Below are 21,084 nucleotides of genomic sequence, written 5' to 3' on the forward strand. Positions count from 1 at the left end.
ATGTAATGCATTGCATCCAAATAATTCAAACATCAAGGACAAAACTACACAGAATACAAACTTGTCTTACTGGTACATTTTATTGCTAATTTGATCTCTTAATGGTACATTTGAGAATTAAAAAAATAATAATACCTTTGCAGTTGTGTAAATGATGGTTAACAATGATTTTAATGTGTAATAATATATTAGTAGTTGTACAGAATATTTTGAAGAGCCTCGAAATTGTTGTCCTGCACTATAATTCTGATAAAGAAAATGGCAGAAATTATGAGAAAAACGTCGGTGTTGTCCTTTAACCTGACTTTATTTACCGCGCTGAGCATCTTCAAAAGACAAAAAAAAGTGCCGTGTGGAGGCAGCCAATCAGCCTCTGCCATGTTGGGACAGTCCAGCCAATGAGAGCGCTCAGAGGGGAGGAAAACTTGCATGGGCCGGAGTGGGCGGCGAAGAACAAAGGAGCGTGTTTTAGTCTCGTCCTCGGCGTCACCATGGAGGGATAAACGCCAAGTTTCTCCGGAGGGTTCTTCGGCGGTTACCTCGGTCGGCCTTCAACACCCGCCTCCAGTGAGTTTCAGCGCCCTTTGCGTTTGTGTTGACTCCGGGGGGAAAGCCGGGAAGTGAGCGCCGGCACCCTAACGAGGCTCCGTGAATTCCCCTAAAAACAACAACAAATGCCGGCTGTGGCGTCCTGCACGTGGCGGCGGTAGCCCGGAGGCCAAATTAAAGCCCCCTCCTTCCTTCCTCCTTCCTCCTCCTCCTGATGTCAACCCACTTTGCATACTGACTTCCGCCCCGCTCGGCTCGTCTCTCCCTCCCTGCTGGTCCGCATCAGCCGGCGAGCAGCTGATATGACAGGAGGATACTGTATCACCCCGAGCCATGAGAAGCTCACTTAAAAACTTCACGTAAGGACCCAGGCAGATGTCGTGTGAAACCGGACGGAGAAGAAGAAGAAACGCTTTTTTTTGATGCAATGGGATTTGCTACTTTCGTATGAAGAGGCGGACCTATGAGACACTGAGAGTCCAATATGCTGAAGCTGTCCCCGGTGTTTGTACACTGGAAGTACAGAGACTGTTTTCTTCCAACTCACAGCTCCACGTAAGGATTTAATACAGCATTTGATATCCTCTGTGGCTCCCGGATACCCACGGCTGAGGAGCTGCTACCATTTTTAAAATTTTTTTTGGTGTGTTTTTGTTTTGGAGAGGGAATTCCTTCAGATAGGCTGCATGTGCTTCCCTTCCAGCTGCCACCACTCGGTCGTTTTTTGCTAGCTGATACACATTTTTTTGTATTTATAAAATTAGATATGGGGTGCTTGCTTGCTGTAGCTCGCAGCAGTCATCCCTCTCAGACAGCCGGTAAAGCCATTAGAGACTAATAGTCTATATATTTTTTTTAAAACGGGGTCTTCTTTCAGAGTACTTTGACCCACCATGAACTGTTATTTTTTTTTTAGCTGTTTTTCACGCTCTTGTAAGGTTTTGTGCCAGATATTTTTTGTAGCTGTTAGCTGGTAGGTTTGCAAACAAGTGTACTGCGGGATTTTTTTTTTTTTTTTAATTTTTTTGAAGTTGGTGCATTTTCTCGTGACACCACTCAAAAAGACAGATTTTTATGATTGATGTTTTATTTTTGGCTGGATATTGCTGTGGCGTAAAGACTGAACCTGACATTTTTTTTTTTTTTTGTATTTTTCGGGATCTCCCCCGCGCTTTAACCCACCACTGGATACGATTTCCTAAGATTTCCACGTCCTTTCCACCATGAGTTACATCCACAAGGTACTGAATGTATTGCTACGTGGACTCGTCATCTATGCGGTACTGGGCTTGGAGTGCACTTACTCGAATGATCTACCCAGCCAGTCGTCTGATGCTGACAATGTAGCCACCACAGGTAAGCGCAATCCATGTCGGATATACAAGTGTCGCCAGTTCATTTACGCACGCACAGTATTGCCTCCCCCTTCTTCTTCTTCTTCCCTGTGGCTTTCTCGGGGAAAGCCGAGGAATACCCCCTCTGCGCAGGAGCTTAATGGAAAGTGATGCATCTTATGTCGACAGTCACCTTTTTTTTTTTTTTTTTTTTTTTACCCCTCCTTTCACCTCTCCCTCTGTACATTGCTGAGGAATGCATGACATGACAGGAACGCAGGGTGCATCCTCACTGAGGACAAGAGGAGGATTTACTGTGATGGTGCATGTCATGTGTCACCAAGGATGTTGCACAGATAAATCCACACACACACACACACAGGGATAGTGTGCTAAGAAGCATCACGTTTATTCTAATCATGATAAAGTGAACCCCCCGAAATGCTCTCTGTTTACATTGGTATGTGTTTGGAGCCATGCTCATCATTGCCAGAAGGCCACAGGTGACCCCCCCACCCCACCCCACTGCCCACCCCCTCTTAAACTGTATTGACATCCCCTAATGAGAGGAGGATTTTCATCTATTTGCATCTGTTTTTAACCAGGCAATATCGATCGGTCGTTCATTTCACAGGCTTTTGTACGTGGTGCTTGCCTTAACTGACGTTAATTAAAGGCACACACCTTTCTTCAGTTTCTTTATTTTAGCAGGGACAATGCAGATGCATGTTTGTTTTTTTTTTTTTTTAACATAGGCAGGACTGGAACAGATGCCGAGACTTATTTGCAGCCTCTCTTTCCGTTTAGGCTTCTTTATTCAGGTTAAAACACTTAGGTGACTGACTCGACTATATGAATGTGTAAATACAGCACTGTTTGAGGGTACGTATTGTATCCGGCATGTAGACACAGGCCTGTTTTGAATGTAAATGTGTGTGCGTAGGTGTACGTATACAGTATTCGGCCAGTAGTTACATTCAAAATCTCTTCATCTTTGTTTCTGTTTGAGGCAAAGTGAAAAATTGAGTGTGTCTGATATCATATGTAAAATTCAAGGCTATTTCAACTCAAGGTCTCAGCCTTTTAGTGCTGGTTTATATTGTTCTATACATTTTCTTTTAGGTGGATTACTTAATTTGATGTTCTTTGTATTTTGCTTTTACTGTGGAAGCCACTTGCTTTCATCCACTTAAAGAGCGCCTCAATCTCTGCCACTAACACAGACTGTGTAATTGAAAGGAACCACACAGGCTGATAGACTAAGGTCACACTATACTCAAGGCGTCTGTAGCACTGGTGGATGTGAAACCGGAGACGACATTCATATAAATATTTTCAAAATGACATTCAGGCTAATGTATTTTGACAACCCTGCATAGATTTGTTTATAGTTGTGCACAGAGCCTTTTCCTCCTTTTCAAGTACTTGACAGTTTGTTATAAGTCTGCTCTCTCCGTTAACTAAGCTCCAAAAAAAAGTGAGCTCCGAATTGTGACTTAAAGGAATAGTTAAACATTTTGGGAGACATGCTTTTTCGTTTCCTTCAAAGAGACTGTTTCTTGACTGGGATCAGTTGCCAAGCAACGAATGGAAGGTCCAGGAAGTTACTGTTTGCAGCCAAGAAGTAGCCCGGCACAAAGCCCCCTGTAAAACAGGGCAACAGTGTTTTTAATCTCTATGCTTTTTTACACAGTTTAACAGGAAAGATAAATCGTGATGTAGAAATGTAAATAGTGACGTATTTACTTAGTCGTATCCCTTGTTTCCGCTGACATACCCTTACAGACAGATTCTCAGGGATGATTCAAACAAAGTGTCACTGATGTAAATATAAGCATTCATTTTAAGCACTATACCAAGTGTAATCCCATCCATCCATCCATTATCTATACACCGCTTAATCCTCTGCAGGGTCATGGGGGGCTGGAGTCTATCCCAGCTGAGTTAGGGTGAAGGCCAGTCTATCGCAGGGCTACACACAGAGAGACAGATAACCAAGCACAGTCACATTCATACCTACGGCCAATTTAGAATCACCAATTGACCTCGACATGTTTTTGAACCAGAGAACCCGGTGAAAACCCACGCTGCACAGGGAGAACATGCAAACCCCGCACAGAAAGATCCCAGCAACGCAAACCAGAGATCTTCTAGCTGTGGGGCGATGGTGCTAACAACCAAGCCACCGTACAGCCCAAGTGTAATCCCATGAAAGTAAATTTAAAATGTTAATTTCAAGTGTTTATTTTTTGACTCACTTTGCACTTTGGGCTGTATAAACTGTGCTGTACTGCCAACATTGACAGAACACAGTTCAGCGCAGCAACTATAGACAAAACGCCTTGTAAATGGAGGCCTATAGACTCATTTATATATTCATGTCCATCTAACGCATCCATCCATGTCTTTTAAAGCTGCTGGACAAAGTAATAAACCTCATTCCAGACAGCTGTTAAGCATTCATGACCGTCTGTTTACAAGTGTTAAGCGGCTCCTGAAAACAAACCCAGGATATGCAGTGTATTGATTAATAAGGCAAACGCACACTTGCCCTTTTCCACAACAACAGCGCAGCAGTGTAAAATGGGTCAAGGGACGATGTCAGCCCTCTCCCCAGTAAACAATGAACTATAGTGGATGCAGAGATTGTGGTGTCGTGCTACAATGTCCGTAAACATGACCGCAGAGTTACCCATTTCCCACCCAGCTCCCTGGAAAGGTCAGCTGCTTTTTCACTGGTCTTTGCGTCAGGCGAGGCAAACAGCAGTCCCAGTGTCTGCTCATGTAGTTCCCGTATATTCAGTGTTTTCTTTACAGATTAGCAGCTGCCTAAGGGAATCTTGAATTTTACTAGTGTTGCGATCAGGTTTTCAGCTGCTCCAGCCTTATGACCTTTAGCTTACTGCAGCTAACTTCAGGTAAATTCAGTCATAAACCCGACTTTATTGAGTTAGTTAACTGACCATAGTGTTTTTCTACATTTGGGTTACTGCTAAACTATAATTAAGCATGTAGTGTCCCTTTCAGGAAGTGATTAATCACATCTGTAACTACTAACACTTACTCTAGGGTGTTTGCACATTCAGGAAGTAGGTTACAGTGCTGAGTTGGTAGTGAATATTTATGACTGCAGATATATTTGCATACGCACACACATCCCTTAGTTTTACCACACACATTCAGCAGCACTGAAGGAATTTCTTGCCCCAGTAATTGAAGTTTGAGATGACTGTGTTGTTATTGAAGCGGTTCAAGGTTCAAAGCTGCCATTTAGCGTGCTGTGAGCAGTTAGAGGGTGAAACTGGGGGTGCTGGGTTTAACATTTGGTGGGTCAGTCAGCTCCCTTGGGATTTAGGGGCTTCAAAGACCTGACCAGAGGTCCACACAGGCTAGAGATGGATTTGAGAAGAAAAGGAGAATGGAGTGTGGTTATCGAAGCGTGCAATTTGTCATATGTGAGCATTTGGGTCCTCTGACAAAAAAATAGGTTGTCAATGTTCCTTCATATGTCTGAAAAATGTAGGATTTCAACAGCACAATGGCTAAGGATTTTTTTATAAGTAACCTTGTGTAGTTTGTCTTGGTATATTTGTTTTTCTGACAGATAATCATCCCGGTAGGTAATAGCTGGCAGTTACATTTGTGCAGCTGCAGCTAGCTGTCATCATAGTGAGCATCAGCCAACATCTTTATTGAGGTCTGTGATTATGTATGTGATTTTAAAATAGAAAGTGACTCAACTGGCCGATTTTTGTCTCCCTTTATCTTCGAAAAAACACAGAGATTAATCCGGTGCTGAAGTAGTAAACGATGTTGCCATTACAGATAACAAACACACACGATTTGAATTAAAGGTCACAGTGTAGAGTTGTTTTTGTCCTGGTGTGGAGGCTGTCTGAGAAGAAGTGACATGACATCTCTCAGGGATTTGTCCTCACCAAACAACACCTTTACCTCATTGGGCTTTTTAAACTATGCGGGGTTTCTGGTCTATTGTGAATCTACCTGAATGTGTTGCAGTGCATAAAGTGAGTGTGTTTTTCAAACATGGGCCAAATCCACATCAGGCCTAAACAATAGGAATCATGAATCATCACTGTGGAGTCCCTGAAGAGGCAAATGGGAGTAACATTTTAGTCAGCAGAACATGTAGAAATGAGAAAGGGGGTTCTGCTGAGAGGCAGTGTGAACGTGGTCTTCCCCTGTTTTAATGGTGTTGTGTATTTAGCTTGTTTGGCGTTTCAACAAACAAAGCCCTTCCCTTCGCCTACAAGGAACATCCAGTTCTTAAGCGGTGCCTGCTGGATGATAGTTGTCTTAGATACAGGGCCCCCATTTAGCATAAGCTTTATGTAACTGCAGATGCAGAACCTGGCTGCTGTATTTAAATTACACAGACTCAAATGTGGTTAAAGCAATTATGAGTAGATGTCTCTCACACGTTGCTTGTATTCTACAGCTCAGAGGTTTTACCCCACGCTTGTCCAAGTATGGGAAAAGTCTACTTAATATTATTTTATTTATATAACTAAATCAGAGGAACAGTGGTCACCTCAGAGCTTAGTGACTGCATTAATGAAGAGATTTGTTTGGAAAGGACATTCAACATTTGCCTATCTGGCCAGTATTTACTCAAGTACTGCAGGGAACACAAAAATTTGCATTTTGTGACGCTTCCATCGCTGCTGGCTGGCCTCTGTTCTATCAAACTAACACAGATGCACACTTGAGGAAAGACAGGCATTCTTACTGAAAGAGTTTTGGGTATGCTCAGGGGGCTAATAGTGACAGAGTGTCAGTGTAAATGTGAAGGAAGTCGTGATGTCCTGTGGAGTGCAGCTCAACAGCCAAAGCCATTTCCTTTTTCTGACAAGAACACGTTGTTCTGAAGGGTTCCTTATGGGCCCAAAGAAAAATAAAGGACCTTATACAAGACTCTGCAACCAGCTCGCTGCCCACACTGATGTGAACTAAATACATTTCTATTAAAATTACCTTTAAAAAACATATTGCCTCACTTAAAGCAGCACTAATTGATATTTTAATGATAACAATTGATCAAATAGCGGTGGAGTGGAAAATGTTACTAGTAGTAACTCTGTTACCTCCCAGTTCTGCAGTTCCTTTCAACCCTACAGGGTATCTTAGTGTCTTTCATCTCATTTTTTGGTGTTAACAGCCAAATCAGTGCACAACAAAAGACAGGCAGACAAAAATAGTGACTAGTTTAGCAGCTAAAAAGGCAGATGATTCCTTTGGCTCATGGTGGAGACCAAAACAAAGCTAAAAGTAGAGATACTTTAGATTTTATTCTCACTGGGTGGTCAGAAACATAAAACCAACTAAGTGATGATGTCTGTTATTTTTGAAACAATAACTTAATTATGCCAGTATAGTGTTTACAGTTTGTTAGCTGCTGTGTGCCAGGTGGCCAGCAAATCATTTGTTGCAGGTTTAAAGCTGCAGTAATAAATATTCAGTTTTTTTATATTTATATCAACCAGTGAATTGGTTGTTTCTAGTGACTAACCCTAAAAAAATGATCCCTCAATTCTCCTGTCCCCACCAGCTCTACTGCCTGACTGGTATCTTTTAGCTCATGTTTTGGTTCAACACCCCCTGGCTTTACGGTTTTGGTTTCCTAATTCATTCTTTATATCACTGTTTTTAAGTTGATAATATGTCAGTGCCGTGTTTACACCTTTTCCACTGCCCACAACCAGCCAAAAATGATTTGATATAGCTTTAATGTAAAATCCATTTGTCAAAAGAGAACATGGTCCAAGTCGTAGGTCATTAATAACCTCCAACAAAAAGTCACACTGACACCACTGCATTGCCCATTCGGCTTCCCCCAAAAGTGGACAGCTGCCGTCCAACTCAATCGAGGGCTTTAGGGGTGTGATCCAACCTAATGAAGTCTGTCACCATACAGACCAACCTCTCCAGTGTATTTATAAAGCCTGTGGAAAAGTTTTCCATATGCATTTTCCATCCCTGTTGTGGTTGCGTCTGACACAGTGCTGATACTGAAGCAGTGGTTGCAATGTGTTTCTTATTATTACTGGGATTTGTCATTGTGGGATTGAACCAACCTGACTTTCAGCAGGGATCACCAGCCAGATAATGGGGCTTTATTTAATGGTTTGCTCCGCTGTGCCCACAGTCACTAGCCATGGTAGGGATCAGAGATTGGATTTGAAGTCGCTAACAAGTGTTAAAACAATCAATGACCTGATTCACTGGTATGCAGGAATTGTTAAGTTATTAATCTCTGTACTGTACAAGCTCTTGTTGTTTTTCCTTTGATTTTTGTTTTGGTATTTTATTTAAATACCTTTTGCGACATATCAGTTCCCTAAATTCGAATTTTCTCTCTACTCTCATGAGGAAAGTCACATCGTTTTATCCTCAAACTCAGTATGACTGTCAAGTAGCTTAAAAACAAGGCTGCCACAAGTCCTTGTTTTACATTCTCGAATCTCACATGCACGCACCAGTGTGTTCTCGATAATTCATTCATACGCAGACAACACTGGCAGCTAGTAAGCTGATTCACTCGTGCAGAAAGCGCCTCGGTAGGAGATATAGGTCACTGTACTCAGCTGTACAGCGTTTCCTGCTGTGAGTGGCCTACAGTAGCAGATTTGTCTGCCCTCACCCATCCCAGAGGGGGGCTATTGTTGTCGCTGTTCGGCACACATTAAGGTGTTGATCCCCCAGCTGGCAATGCACGAGCTGTTGGCTGGATGAAACCCTCCTGGAAGACACAAGCAATAAGCAGCAGTGCCAATAGACGGAGAAAAACAATATAACGTGAGCTGATTTACAAATGCAAACACAGTTGTAGAAATAATTGGTCTGAGTTCCTTTTTTATTTTTTACTTCCTCTATTTTTGCCTGTTCTGTTTATGTTGTCAGGTACAAACGGTAGTGCTGAAATGGTGAGTTGTCTAATCAGCTGACTGACATTGAATTGAATCCGCAGCTGTTTTGGTGTTTTTTGAAGGAAATTGCCAAATATGTGCCGTTTTCTGACATCATGATAAACATATTTTACTGCATAATTTATCAGTTGCATTCCCAAAATGGAAAGAAACCCACAATTTTTGCTCTATGCTCTGCCAAAATAAAAGACTGACAGAGGTCACAGCCTTGTCCTGTTATGAGAGGAGGATCCTGCTGTGATAATACTCGTCACCTTAACACAGGAAGAAGCCAGTGCTGTGCCCTTCACAGAAGCCTAAAATTGCCTCTGTGGCTTTCTCACTTTGCATGCCATTTCCTGGTTAATCACATTTATTCCCCCAAGCTTTTTTTTATTTTTTATTTTTTGGAGCTGCAACTCTTATCTTACATTTTAATTCACATGAGCTTTATGAAGTTTAACTTCCAAGAATTTATGGTAAATTGTTTATGTTTCCAAAGTTTAAAACTACCTGTGGGAATCAGTTACTTCCTACTTAACCCTCTGAACCCAACAGTTGCTGGGCGTTTCTTGCTCCTGTCACATTTCTACTCACTGTGGGCTTGTTTTTTTTACAGCAATGTAAGCTACTACACTGCTGTTCAAAGAGCACAAGAAGAGAGAACTCAAAAATGTCTTGTGTAGTATAGCAAAACTATATTGTCATAAATCATAAAAAAAAAGTTAAATTTGTGTGTTTTACTAAAATGAAAAAAGCTGCCATCAGCTTGTGCAATATTTATCCAGGTGTTACCGATACTTGAAAAAATGGTGACTACATACTATGTCCCTACTAGCATCCTTGAATTTTTGTCGTGTGATGATGGTTGCAGCTTAGTCACTAATGGCTTTCTGGTTGCGCCAGAGTACAGCATTCATTGCCTTTATTTATTCATGTTTTTTTTAATTTGTATTTGTATGTAACAGAAATCAAACATTGATTTTTGTTTTTTGTTTTTTTTTGTTTAGGATAAAACAATTTTGATGAAATATAATTTTAAGATTTCTGACTGAATGGAACATCACACATGATTCGCTACGGTTATTAGAAGTTCAAAATCAGACGATTCTCTCTGCACTCTGTTGTAAGGAGAACATATCTTTCAAACCTGCTGATGGGTTTTGGGGTTCATACTGCACATTTAGAATAGCTGGCATTAAAAATTGAAAAGGTGAGCAGTTATAACTAAACTAAGAGATGCTACTTTTATTTTTATACATATATATATACTACTGTTCAAATGTTTGGGGTCACTTAGAAATCTCCTTTTTTTTGAAAGAAAACAAGTATTTTTCAATGAAGATAACATTAAATGAATCAGAAATACAGTCTAGACATTGTTAATATGGTAAATGACTATTCTAGCTGGAAATGACTGATTTTTAATGAAGTATCTACATAGAGGTACAGAGGAACATTTCCAGCAACCATCACCTGTGTTCTAATGCTACACTGTCTTAGCTAATTGTGTTGAAAGACTGATGAATTGAAAACCCTTGTGCAATTATGTTAGCACATGAATGAAAGTGTGAGTTTTCATGGAAAACATGAAATTGAATGATTGAAGGGTAGTATATATATGCATGTGTGTACGTGTGTATGTATATGTGTATGTATGTATAATTTTATTTTTTCATTGGGATTAAACTTAGATATTGGACGTGAGGTGCAGTCCTCTCTGATTTCAGGGACTTTCCCCTGGCTGAGGGCACGTGATGTGGTGGCCTGGGCAAGAGGGGCAAAGAGCGGTGTGGATTTCTTTGGTATGCCATCCCCTTGCAAGTCTGTCTCCACTGACATTCGTGCTCTTAGCTGCCCTTGTAACAAAATAATTTACAACTACAGACCAAACATAACAGGGAGACTCAGATGAAAGACAAAAAATGTATTTCATGACAAAAAGTGAACAAAAACAGATGCATGACTATTCACTTTTCTATTGATTATTAATTGAGTCTATTCTAGCTATGCAAGTCTGTCTAAAGTTGCAATCTGCGATGTTTTTATCTTAACACTGGGGCAAATAACTGCATATAATCTAAAAGGGTACCTTCATAATTACAAATCTATGAATATTTCACCACTAATCCATCTCTTTTCATGTAACCAAATTTTTGCCATTTAGGTTCCCTTTCACTATCATCAGCATTATTTTATTGTAAAATTTCCAAGTTTGCTTTCAATTGATCAAACATGCACTTTCATTGATCACTCAAGCCTGAAATCAGCTAAGATAATACCCCACAAGTTGATGGGACCAAACAACAAGCAAGCAGCCGAGCAGTTTTTCCCTCTGTCTTGGATTGGCATTGTAAGGCTGTGATGTCTGTGAATGTGTCACGGTGCTGCTGACAGCACAATGTCTTGACCAACTGGTAGATTCTCAGGAGCCCATTTGGCCTTCTCTTGATCTGGTTCAAAATTAACTCCTTTGTTATTACGCATCAAAGGGCATGATAACACCATCATTGCTCTCTTCTTCTGGCTCTTCAGTAGCAAATGGTTCAGTCAATGAAATGGTTTGGACTGCATAATTCATCTTTGCTGTGATGCGCATCCGAGACAGTAGCTTGTGTGTTGTTGTAAAATGCAGGAAGTTTGACACCTTTGTTTTGTCTTTGTGCTGTCAGTATCGATCACAAAGAGAAACTTGATGATTTTCTGTTGTTCAAATTGTGTCTTTAATTACTTCACTAATGGTCTGACTCACCAGGTGTAGGCTGCACTTCTAAGCCTGTGATTGGCTGCTCATTTCAGGCAGATTTCTCATCCTCTCCTGCTTTCTGCTCATTATCACTTATAAGTTTCCCCTTGCCAAGGGCAGCAACTTCCTACGCACACTGAAAATGGCACTGATTTTGCTAAAGATTTGGATTGCGTAGTACGGCCAGCCTGTTTGATTCCGTTAGTGAACATCTGTAAAGATCAAAAACATGTTTACAACATTTGCTTTCTAACAGGGACGTTCTTGTGCGTTTGTCTTCTGGCTATGGAAGAAGTTTCACTTTCCAAGAGTGGTCGATTGTCTGCAGTGAGGATAGGCAAAATTCATCATTGAGAGGACTGTTTGAGCTATATTTTGTTTATTTGTCTACCAAAGCTGAGATTTCTATAGTTTATGGACCAAAACAACCTGTGAACACACCTTGGATGTGAAATTCCAGGCTCTCTTTGAGATGCCTGTTGTTGATCTGTTTTGTGACACACCTGTCACCTGACAGTTTTGACATGATTTTCTTTTTTTCTCCTCTGGAAACGACATGTGCCACTGACATTGACTTGACCAGTGTACCAACTGAGCTTCTGTGATATCTGTTTAATAAAATTCTGCAGAAATCACATACCACTGGCAAATTGTGTTTGGTGTGGAGTGAGCTCCTTTAGAACTTAAGCATAGGCAGGCTTCACCTGTTGGGCACCGATTGTCAAATTAAGTTTGTCACTCTTTGGATGACAGTCTTATCGCAAAGTTGACAGACGTCTTTTTTTTTTTTTGCAGGGAATCAGCCATTGTAATGATTAAGCCTTCCTCTCTGCATATGAAACTGTTCCACCACAATAACTCTCCTTCCCCATCACTACTTTGCAGAGACACAGTTACAGCATCCTCAGCTCAACCCCGCCCCCAAGACAATGAAATACAACCAAGCCAGAGCATTTCTTCCCAAAATAGAATCATATGTACTACAGAATGGGTTGGCTAAGCAAAACTACATTGTTATTGTCTGAAGTGTGTCGCTTATTCTTAGCTTCCATACTGGCATCCGTCTTTGGAAGCACCAAGTTAAAACAACAACAACCATCAAATCCTGTCAAGCAGGAAGGTGAAGGCCAAACACCGGATGCTGGCAAGGAGCCAAACTTACTGTCTGCTGTCAGTTGCAGATCTTCCCATCAACACATTCCCATGCTAAGTGCTGTGACAGAAGTGTCCAAATCCATTTCATCTATTTGTGCCACTTTACAGAATGAAACTAAAAGTGTGTCCTTGCCCAGTAAGCACACAGACGTTGGTTTGTTTTGACAAACCATGTAGGTTTAAAGGGAGCTGTAAAAATTTGAACAGGCTGTTCCTTTTCTTCACATAAATGCTATTTTAAATCTTTCTCTTCCAAGGCTGGATTTTGACAGTCCAGATATTTACAATTTGAAACACTCCAACAGGATGTAAACATAAGTAACGATAAATCTATAAATCTCACACTGAGCAAAAGCAGTGTGCTGGATTGTGTTTCTTTAACTGCTTCTTACCACATATTTTTTTTTCAAGCTTGTCACGCCAATGAGCTCAGGCTTCCTTTACAACCAGTCACTTGTAATATGAGCCTTTCTATTGAGAGACAGTAACAATAAGATCTGTGTGGTTAGGTCTGCAGTTAGGCATGCAGTGCAACATATTTATTATTGCAAACAAATGCATAATTATGAAATGTAACCACTACTAAATCCTTAATGTAAAAAGATAATACCACAGAATTTCTTGCATTGAAATATTCTATTCACTTAAATCTAAACCATCGATCTAGATATGTGGTTTGATAAATATTTATTAGTGTCTGAGTTTCCTTGCTGGATGTTCAATGTCTCATGAAATTTAAATGATTGCAACTAATATTCGCTTCTGTACACATCTGGTTTCTGTCTTTTTTCATTGCTTGTTTTTTTTATTTTTTTAAATTTTTTTTAACCATTTTGTGACAAGGTCAGTACATGGGGTACCATACCCAAATAGAGAGCTTGTTAGAAGTCCACTGGGAAAGTCTTAACCCTCAGTTTTCCATCCTTGAGGCCATATCACAGATGAGAACACTTAATCCCAGTTGGGGTTATCCAGGATGCATCTTCTGTATGCTTGTGTCCTTGACTTAGATTAACATAAGTTATTTTTGTTGTTCAGCGTGGTCTGTCATGGTGCAACACAGACCTTGCCTAATGCATGCTGAGTTCTCATCATGTTCATTGTTAACTTTCTAAGTCTGGCATGTGATGTGTTCCTCGAGCCGTCTGCTGTGTCCGTCTCACTCTCTGCAGACATACAATCCATTAACCTTGTATCCAGAGGAGTGTGTCGGAGGCTGCGCCAGCTAATTAAACAAGTGCCCGGCCTCGTCTTGTCTTTTCATTTTCTCCTCTTGCTTTTCATACTTGGGCCGGCCACATACATCACACATCTCATGTTTGGGGCTGTTATTGAAACATTCCAGGGACGCCGAGGCGCAAGGAGCGTCTCCTTTTCTGGAAGTTTTTAGATCAGACTTAGTGAACCTTTACACATTTTGCTCTAGTTGTCTTCCCCCTCCCTTCAGTTGCCCTTTTTTAAAACTGTGGCCTAAGCAGAGGATTACTGATGCCCATTAAGGTGGTTTAGATGGGTAATGTATATCCTAGTTTCAGTGGAAATGTCTCGGGTCAACAAGTCAGAAGCAAAGAGCCCTTCACCTCCTTTACTGACTAAATTTCCTGTTGATAGTATTTGAAGCATTTAAGAGATGCCTCATGGAGCTTTGTTAGCAAAAGTTAGGTTTATATAGTCTGTTTTTTTTTCCAAACTTCAGTTGACTCTTTTACACTTAATGGATTGATTGCATGCTACCTATCATGAGGAACATGTTGTTATAATGGAGAGCTATGAAGAATATTGAAAATCTTTTTACAGCCAAAATTGCCAAGACTACAATTAATACATGTGAGGAATGCTATTTAAAAACTTAAAATTGTGTAAGTTAATATATTTATATTAACACTTATGTCTGGTGCTTATATCTGATACTTCATTCATTGACACCGTCAAAATGAAGCATACATGGAAATCACTTCAGTTTTTCACCTAATCGAGGTGAAATTATCATTATGGATTGAATATTCTCTGTGATAAATATTAATCGAGTAATACATTTCTAATTTATGTTCTATCATCTGCAGTACCAGAAATGTAAAACAGATTTGGCAGCAAATCAGGATGTATATTAATGCATTTTCTGCATAACCAAATGAATGCATGTAAGTTCTCGTGGCAGCACAATACATGCATTTTGCTTCTTGTAACTACATGGCTTTGTTGTGTGGCATTACTAATACACAGCTCAACAGGTTTGCAGATATAACATAATAGATCACCTGAGAATCTCTATCGCTTATCAAGAATATTGTCAGGAAACGAATTGGTGAAAGGATGGTGCATTGTATAGCCAATTGAAATTCCAAACTCTATACAATTAGCTATACATTAGCTGTGCAGCATAAGTTATCATGGTGATCCAGTAGGTTTAAAGAGAGCTACCTTCGTGACACTGTAAAGTCTGGCTTTATGCTCGACATACCTCGCTGATCCATTAATCTCACTTCGTAGGACGCCTGTCTTTGCTGATCCACCTCCACTTATAATATTTGCATGAGCTGTTGTTTTCATTGCTTCTTACATTTAGCAAATTGCGACAAAGATAATCCAGTTCAGGGTGGATCAGGTGTAGTTCAGACATGTTGAACGTCTGGAGCCTGGACACATGTAGCTAAGTGTGTGGTTATGTAAGACTGTCTCTGTGTGGGTGGCTCTTAAGAAATCTGAATCATTTTCATGGATGCAAGTCGTTAAAAAATAATTTTGGCTCCCGTCTGAGACTTGAGGTAATTATATGTTTGTGTGTGGCACTTTGCTTATTGATGATTTTGCAGCAACAAATTCTTCTGCTGTGCCCTTGGGCACCTGGAGGAGTTTGAAAGCCCACCTGTCAGCACAGCATCAGCTCAGACATGGCAAAAGCCTCGAAGCCTGCCACACAAATAAAGCTTTTTTTCCTTTTGCAAGGGCACCACGACAGAAGACTCGCTTATTTAATTTTGAGATGGAGTTTGTTGTAGTCTGTCAGATTCATTCCCTCTTGCTGGCCAATCCTAAAGCCTCCATCAGATAGAAAAAAAAAACCCAATGTGAAGGGTGTAAGTTTTTAAGTATATGCCTGTTACGTGTTCATTTTAACAGCTTGTGCAAACTGAGAGTAGCATACAAACACTTTCTGTATCTTGTTTCTTCCTCTTCAACTAACTAGCTCTCTTCCTCTCTCTCTCTCGCTCTCTCTGCACTAGCTGGTGGCATTTCTAGGCAGCTAATGATATTTGTGTCTTAGTAATGGCTGCTGATGAGCTGAAATGGTAGACTCTCCAGAAGCTTTATTTACTTGCCTTTAATACTGACCCGTCAGCTTGACTTATGACACTGCCATATGGACACCGTTTACAGAGAACAAGTCTGGTACACACTGACATCACATTCCTCACTCACTTTCACACAATTTGGAGGGTCTGATGATGTTCTAAATGCATTTTTTTGCTGTATTTGTCAGGCACACTAGCAAGGGACTTTTAAATATTCAAAAGGCAGAGTAACGCATGAGAGAAGCTCCTTGTAGCATAATAAAACACAGGAATTTATAAGATTTTTTAACATGTCATTTATCGTGTCATAACTGTGAAAGCTGATAAGTGTTTGGGATAGTGTCTGGACCTAATGAACTGCTGACATGGTTGACACTGTGGTAAAATACTGTATAAAGGTGTATGACAGAATGGCTGGAGAACCGAGTTACTCAAGCAGGAGGCCACCTGAACTCATCTTATAGCTGCTGCTGTTCCCTCGGAGCAGCAATTTAGACATTCATAGGTTATGATTATACATGTCCAAAAAGCATGTTGAAGAAATCTGACGGTTGGTAGTGGCAAAGTGTCCACAGCAGCTCTGGAGAAACTGCAGCTGACTTTCAACGCATGATTTGCCTAGACATGTCGGAGGTCTGCGTGGGTTCCCATAATTGTGGTTCCTAAGATGTTTAAAGGTGACATTAAGCCTCTCAACAACTGACCAATTCTAAGATTCTCCTAACACTAGCTAATGTTGACAATGAGCTTATCTAAGCTGCCTTACGGACCCTACAGTAAATATTATCTGGATTTTAATTTAATGACTTCAAGGTGCACCATGGAGATTTCTTGCAGACAAACTGTTATCTTTACGCTGTTTCCCACCAAACATTGTCTGTATTCTTGTGGTGGAGCAAATATATTGAATGCACTTTCTGCTCCATCAAACGCTTGCAGAAACAGTCTTTTCATTATTAAAATATCCTGCATTGCTTACATCCATGTTTTGCAAGGCAGCAAGCATTTCTTCTTTGTCTTTGTTGGCATATTGCTTAGTTAACAGTACATTGAGATTTTGCTCAACATTTTTTCACTTTGTCACAGTCTGGTGTAGATTCATGCTAATGGACGTTTTGCATCTATAAAATGCATTTTTAAAAGTACGTTTTATTGTGGGGTTGTAAAAAATTGATGCTGATTTCCACTTGACATTGTTTTTTTACTGTTGTACTGTAATTTGCTGAATTATATAATAAATAAGAAGTGAATTTTGAGCTCATGTACAGTTGTTTTTGGAGCACTTGCTTTTACCATTTAAGAGCATTGCTATGTGTAGTAGGTCATGTGCTTTACATGACTGCTGAGAGCAATGGTTTTTTTTTTTATGGGGTACAATGTGGACACAGGTTAAACTTCACATCAGTTCAGCTTTCAGCAATTTACTAGTCACAGAAGTATCTGATACAGCTTTTAGTTTGCATCCCGCATTCATGTAAAAATGGCTGCATTTATACAGTGCTTTTATCTAAAGCGCTTCACATTCAGTTATTCACTGACACAATAATGGCAGCAGGCTGCCATGCAAAGCGTTAGGAGCAATTTGGGGTCTTTTGCAGAACACAAGGCAAAGCTAAATATAACCTAATTAGACTTTCACAACAGAGACTCTTTGACCCCAGCTGGCTGCTTGCCTTTGTGTGAGAGCATCTGAGATGTGGACACTGTCAGGAGGCTGAAATATGAAGAGGTATGCATGTAAGCTCACTGTCATCTGTATTGGCATGTTGTGCGTTTGCTGTCCGATCTGCTTCCTCATTACTTCTTCCTGGTCTGGTCACCGAGTCTGCCATTACTTGTAATAGCATTCAGCGCCGTTCAGATACCTCAGAGTCTGTATGGATAGCTGCAGTATGTGTGTCTTTGATATGCCTGCTGTCTCTGTACTCCTGACAGACAGACAGACAGACAGACAGAAAGACATAGACAATGTGTCTGTGTTTGTGTGAGAGAGAGCAGAAAATAGCTGAGGACACTGAGAAATCTCGAGTGGGTAAAAAGAGGCCTCCTGGCTCCCCAGAGTCTCATGTCAAACCCATCATATCCTGCTGTCTTCATTTCAAGTTGCCTGTGCCCACATCCAACCAGCTCCCAGATAGTCTTACACTAAATCTTGTTCCTCATCCAAGACCAAGTTTGAAGTGAGGGGGCATGCTTGCACTGTCTCTCTGGTGGAGATCTCACTCTGTGGGCTGGGCTACGCAACGCTGACATAAAATCACTGTTTGTTCTCTGAGCTCACTTATTGAGACCAAATCAAACTTCTGCTGACACAGATAAGAACAATGATATTCCTGTTGTTTGTTGCATGTTATGCAATCTAATACTTTAGTCTTTTTTAGTGGAAATTGGAGATTTTACTGTGTAAATTATTTAGTCTTTCTTGTGAAAGATTGTTTTTTGTGAAAGGGGAAGTGTCCTTCAGTGTATTTCAGTTACATCAGTTCTACTTTGCAGTGCAGTTGTCTGTGAACTTTCTGAGGTAAAATGGGCCCTGAAACTCCGCTAGACAGTTTCCAGCAGTTCCTGTCCTTGATGTTTTTATTGTCAAAAAATCAGTTAGTGTCTCTCGGACCCAAAGCCATTTCTTTTTTACTGAAGATATAACTCTGCCAAAGTGGCTCACCTAGTAATTTCTTGAGACAGCCAAGCACTGCATTGTTTTAACAAACATTTCTCAAATCGTATATTTGTTGGGGGACTTTTTCCAGCTGTGGATTAAAACACATCTCTCTTACCATTTTGGAGGTGCAGGATGGTGTATGTGGGATTGACTCAAACTGCAGTGGCAGAGTACAGAGAAATCTTGCTTTTCTTATTTCCATATACATGATAAATTCAAGATTCAAGTATAAGTATTTTTGTTTCTTAATAGCTGTGTGCTCTGCTGGCTATGTGTTGCCTGGCAATTTTATCTGACAGTCCTGGAACTGTTAATCTAACCTTGAATTAGTTTGACTGTGACTATTGAAATTGGGGCCACTTTGCCTTAGCACTAAATATATCATTAAACATTAATGCTATATCATGAAACATATGGTCCACTGTGACTAGTGTTAGGTTGTCACTGCCACCACGCAGGACAAGGGAGCTTTCAATAAATATATGCAGCCGAGAATAGTGCAATGTAGTCGTCATAATAGAGTTCAGTGGAAGTGGAGAGAAAATATCAGTCTGAGTCGGGCATCCTTTTACAAGCTATGTGACACAGTTAAACCATTTATGAGACTAGTGGAAGCAATAGCACAAGCACTAGTTTAGATAAGAGTAGTTATGTTGTGTACAGATGGAGCAGGTGTGGGGAATATTGCTTGGTCGCTAACCAGTTTGTTTTTCACAGAAGCACATTCCAAACAAAGTGTCATGTGTCTGTCCTAATGATTTGTGGAAAATATCCAAATTTAAAATCGCAGTTATTTTGCCTTTAATTAGATTTTTTGAGTCTAACTTTAGTTCCATATTCACCATAATAGATGGAATACATGTGCAGCATTGCTACATGAGGTGTTATCAAAAGCCTAAATTTCACACAAGGAGCTTAGCATGAATTTGTAAAACCAGCAACATGATAGCTTTAATTCTGCGCAAACATGCACAAACAAAACAACGGGATTCTTCAAAAGCTAGATCATAAAAAAAGATACTCAATTCCTTGTAAATGTAGCTTGTATCAGGCTTTGGCTACACAGACAATTCTTAGTAGTGGAAAGATAATTATTCCTTGGAAATCTTGCATTAATAGAGAATAAAGACGTGTCTCAACACTGATCTGAAATGAAGAGAAGCATAGAAAGACAGACTATTGTATTAGCACATCAAACCATTACAAGGGTTAAAGAGCAGCAAGTAAACCTTCATAAAATGTTTATCTGAGACTTCTGAGTTCCTCTAAGATTTAAACGCACCCAGAATTCAGTGGGATTATGTCTTCTGTATCGATTCAGTTGCATAAACATGATGGTTGAATGTCACTGGGACCAGATTCAAGGAAGTCCCCAAAAAGTCACAGTGAACATATTTGACACCTTGGTGTCTGCTTCACTTGTCACATGCTGAACAGGTTTTTGTGAAAATAGACAGGACCCTCTTAATGACATGCATATACGGTACAAAAAAACAACTTTCAAGGGCTGGGATTCACTTTCAAGGAAGTGGCTGACAACTAAACGCTTTTGTTATCAGATTCGTTTGAAGTAAACCTGACGCCCTCTGTGACAGCTCGCACGCATTTGTGAGTTATAGCGGAGTGAATTACTGTACAACCGCTTTCCTGCTTGTGTTTGCCTGCTGTGTGTGTACTTAACATCTGCATGTGTTTGAGCAAGGGAGACCTCTGCCATTGTTGAGCTGTTACATCCTGACAACTGGGAGCCTGACAGATTAAAAATAACCCAGTGCTTTCCAATTTTGTCATCTTTTGGGAGCGCTTGTCCCAGCTGTTTTGATTTTGTGTGCGTCCCCCTGGAATGCTCGAGGTCACCGACGGCCACTTCCTGTCACATGGTTCCTCATTGTAATGCTAAAAACTGTCCCTAAACGTACTCAAACATACTCAAAAGTAGGACACCTAGGAAGAAAAGGCTTGTGCTGTCATAATTGTGAATTGCACACCAGGTGGCCCAGCTTAAATACTGTGTGAATGACAACTTTTTTCCTTTTTTTTTGTACTGTCTCAGAATTATCTTTTTCACTTTGAGCTTCAAAAGATAAGTGAGTTCATGAAGGGGTCTGCACACGTGCAGAACAGAACTAGGCCACTAGTACTGTATAGAAAGAAGTGACAACAACAAAAAAACATCAACATCATAGAAAGTTGTTTGTACAAGTACGCTGTTGTCAGTTCTGACACTCCTGCAAAACAAAGAATTAAAGTTAAACTGGGACTCAAAGTCGGATGTGCAGCTGTGTGTTAGTCTGTAAAACACAAGTAGTTTTGTGCTTCTTTAACTAACCAAACAGCCAAATAGATGTGCATGCTATGCAAATAACAGACTATGTAAACTTCCCCAGCGAGCTAAGCAAATGTATTATGTAACTTGCTC

At 40.3% G+C, this 21,084-nt stretch overlaps 1 protein-coding gene across 1 annotated transcript in view; it reads left to right on the forward strand.

Moving 5' to 3' along the window:
- The first annotated feature begins 450 nt into the window (after window positions 1–450).
- Window positions 451–21,084, forward strand: part of stim2b (stromal interaction molecule 2b) — a 41,524-nt gene continuing 20,890 nt past the window's right edge. Inside the window, exon 1 of the mRNA XM_055007470.1 lies at window positions 451–1,905. Coding sequence (XP_054863445.1) covers window positions 1,773–1,905 — 133 coding nt within the window. The 5' untranslated portion in view covers window positions 451–1,772. The remainder of the gene's footprint in view (window positions 1,906–21,084) is intronic.

Source organism: Amphiprion ocellaris, chromosome 23 (assembly GCF_022539595.1).
Source record: "Amphiprion ocellaris isolate individual 3 ecotype Okinawa chromosome 23, ASM2253959v1, whole genome shotgun sequence".
NCBI lineage: Eukaryota > Metazoa > Chordata > Actinopteri > Pomacentridae > Amphiprion > Amphiprion ocellaris.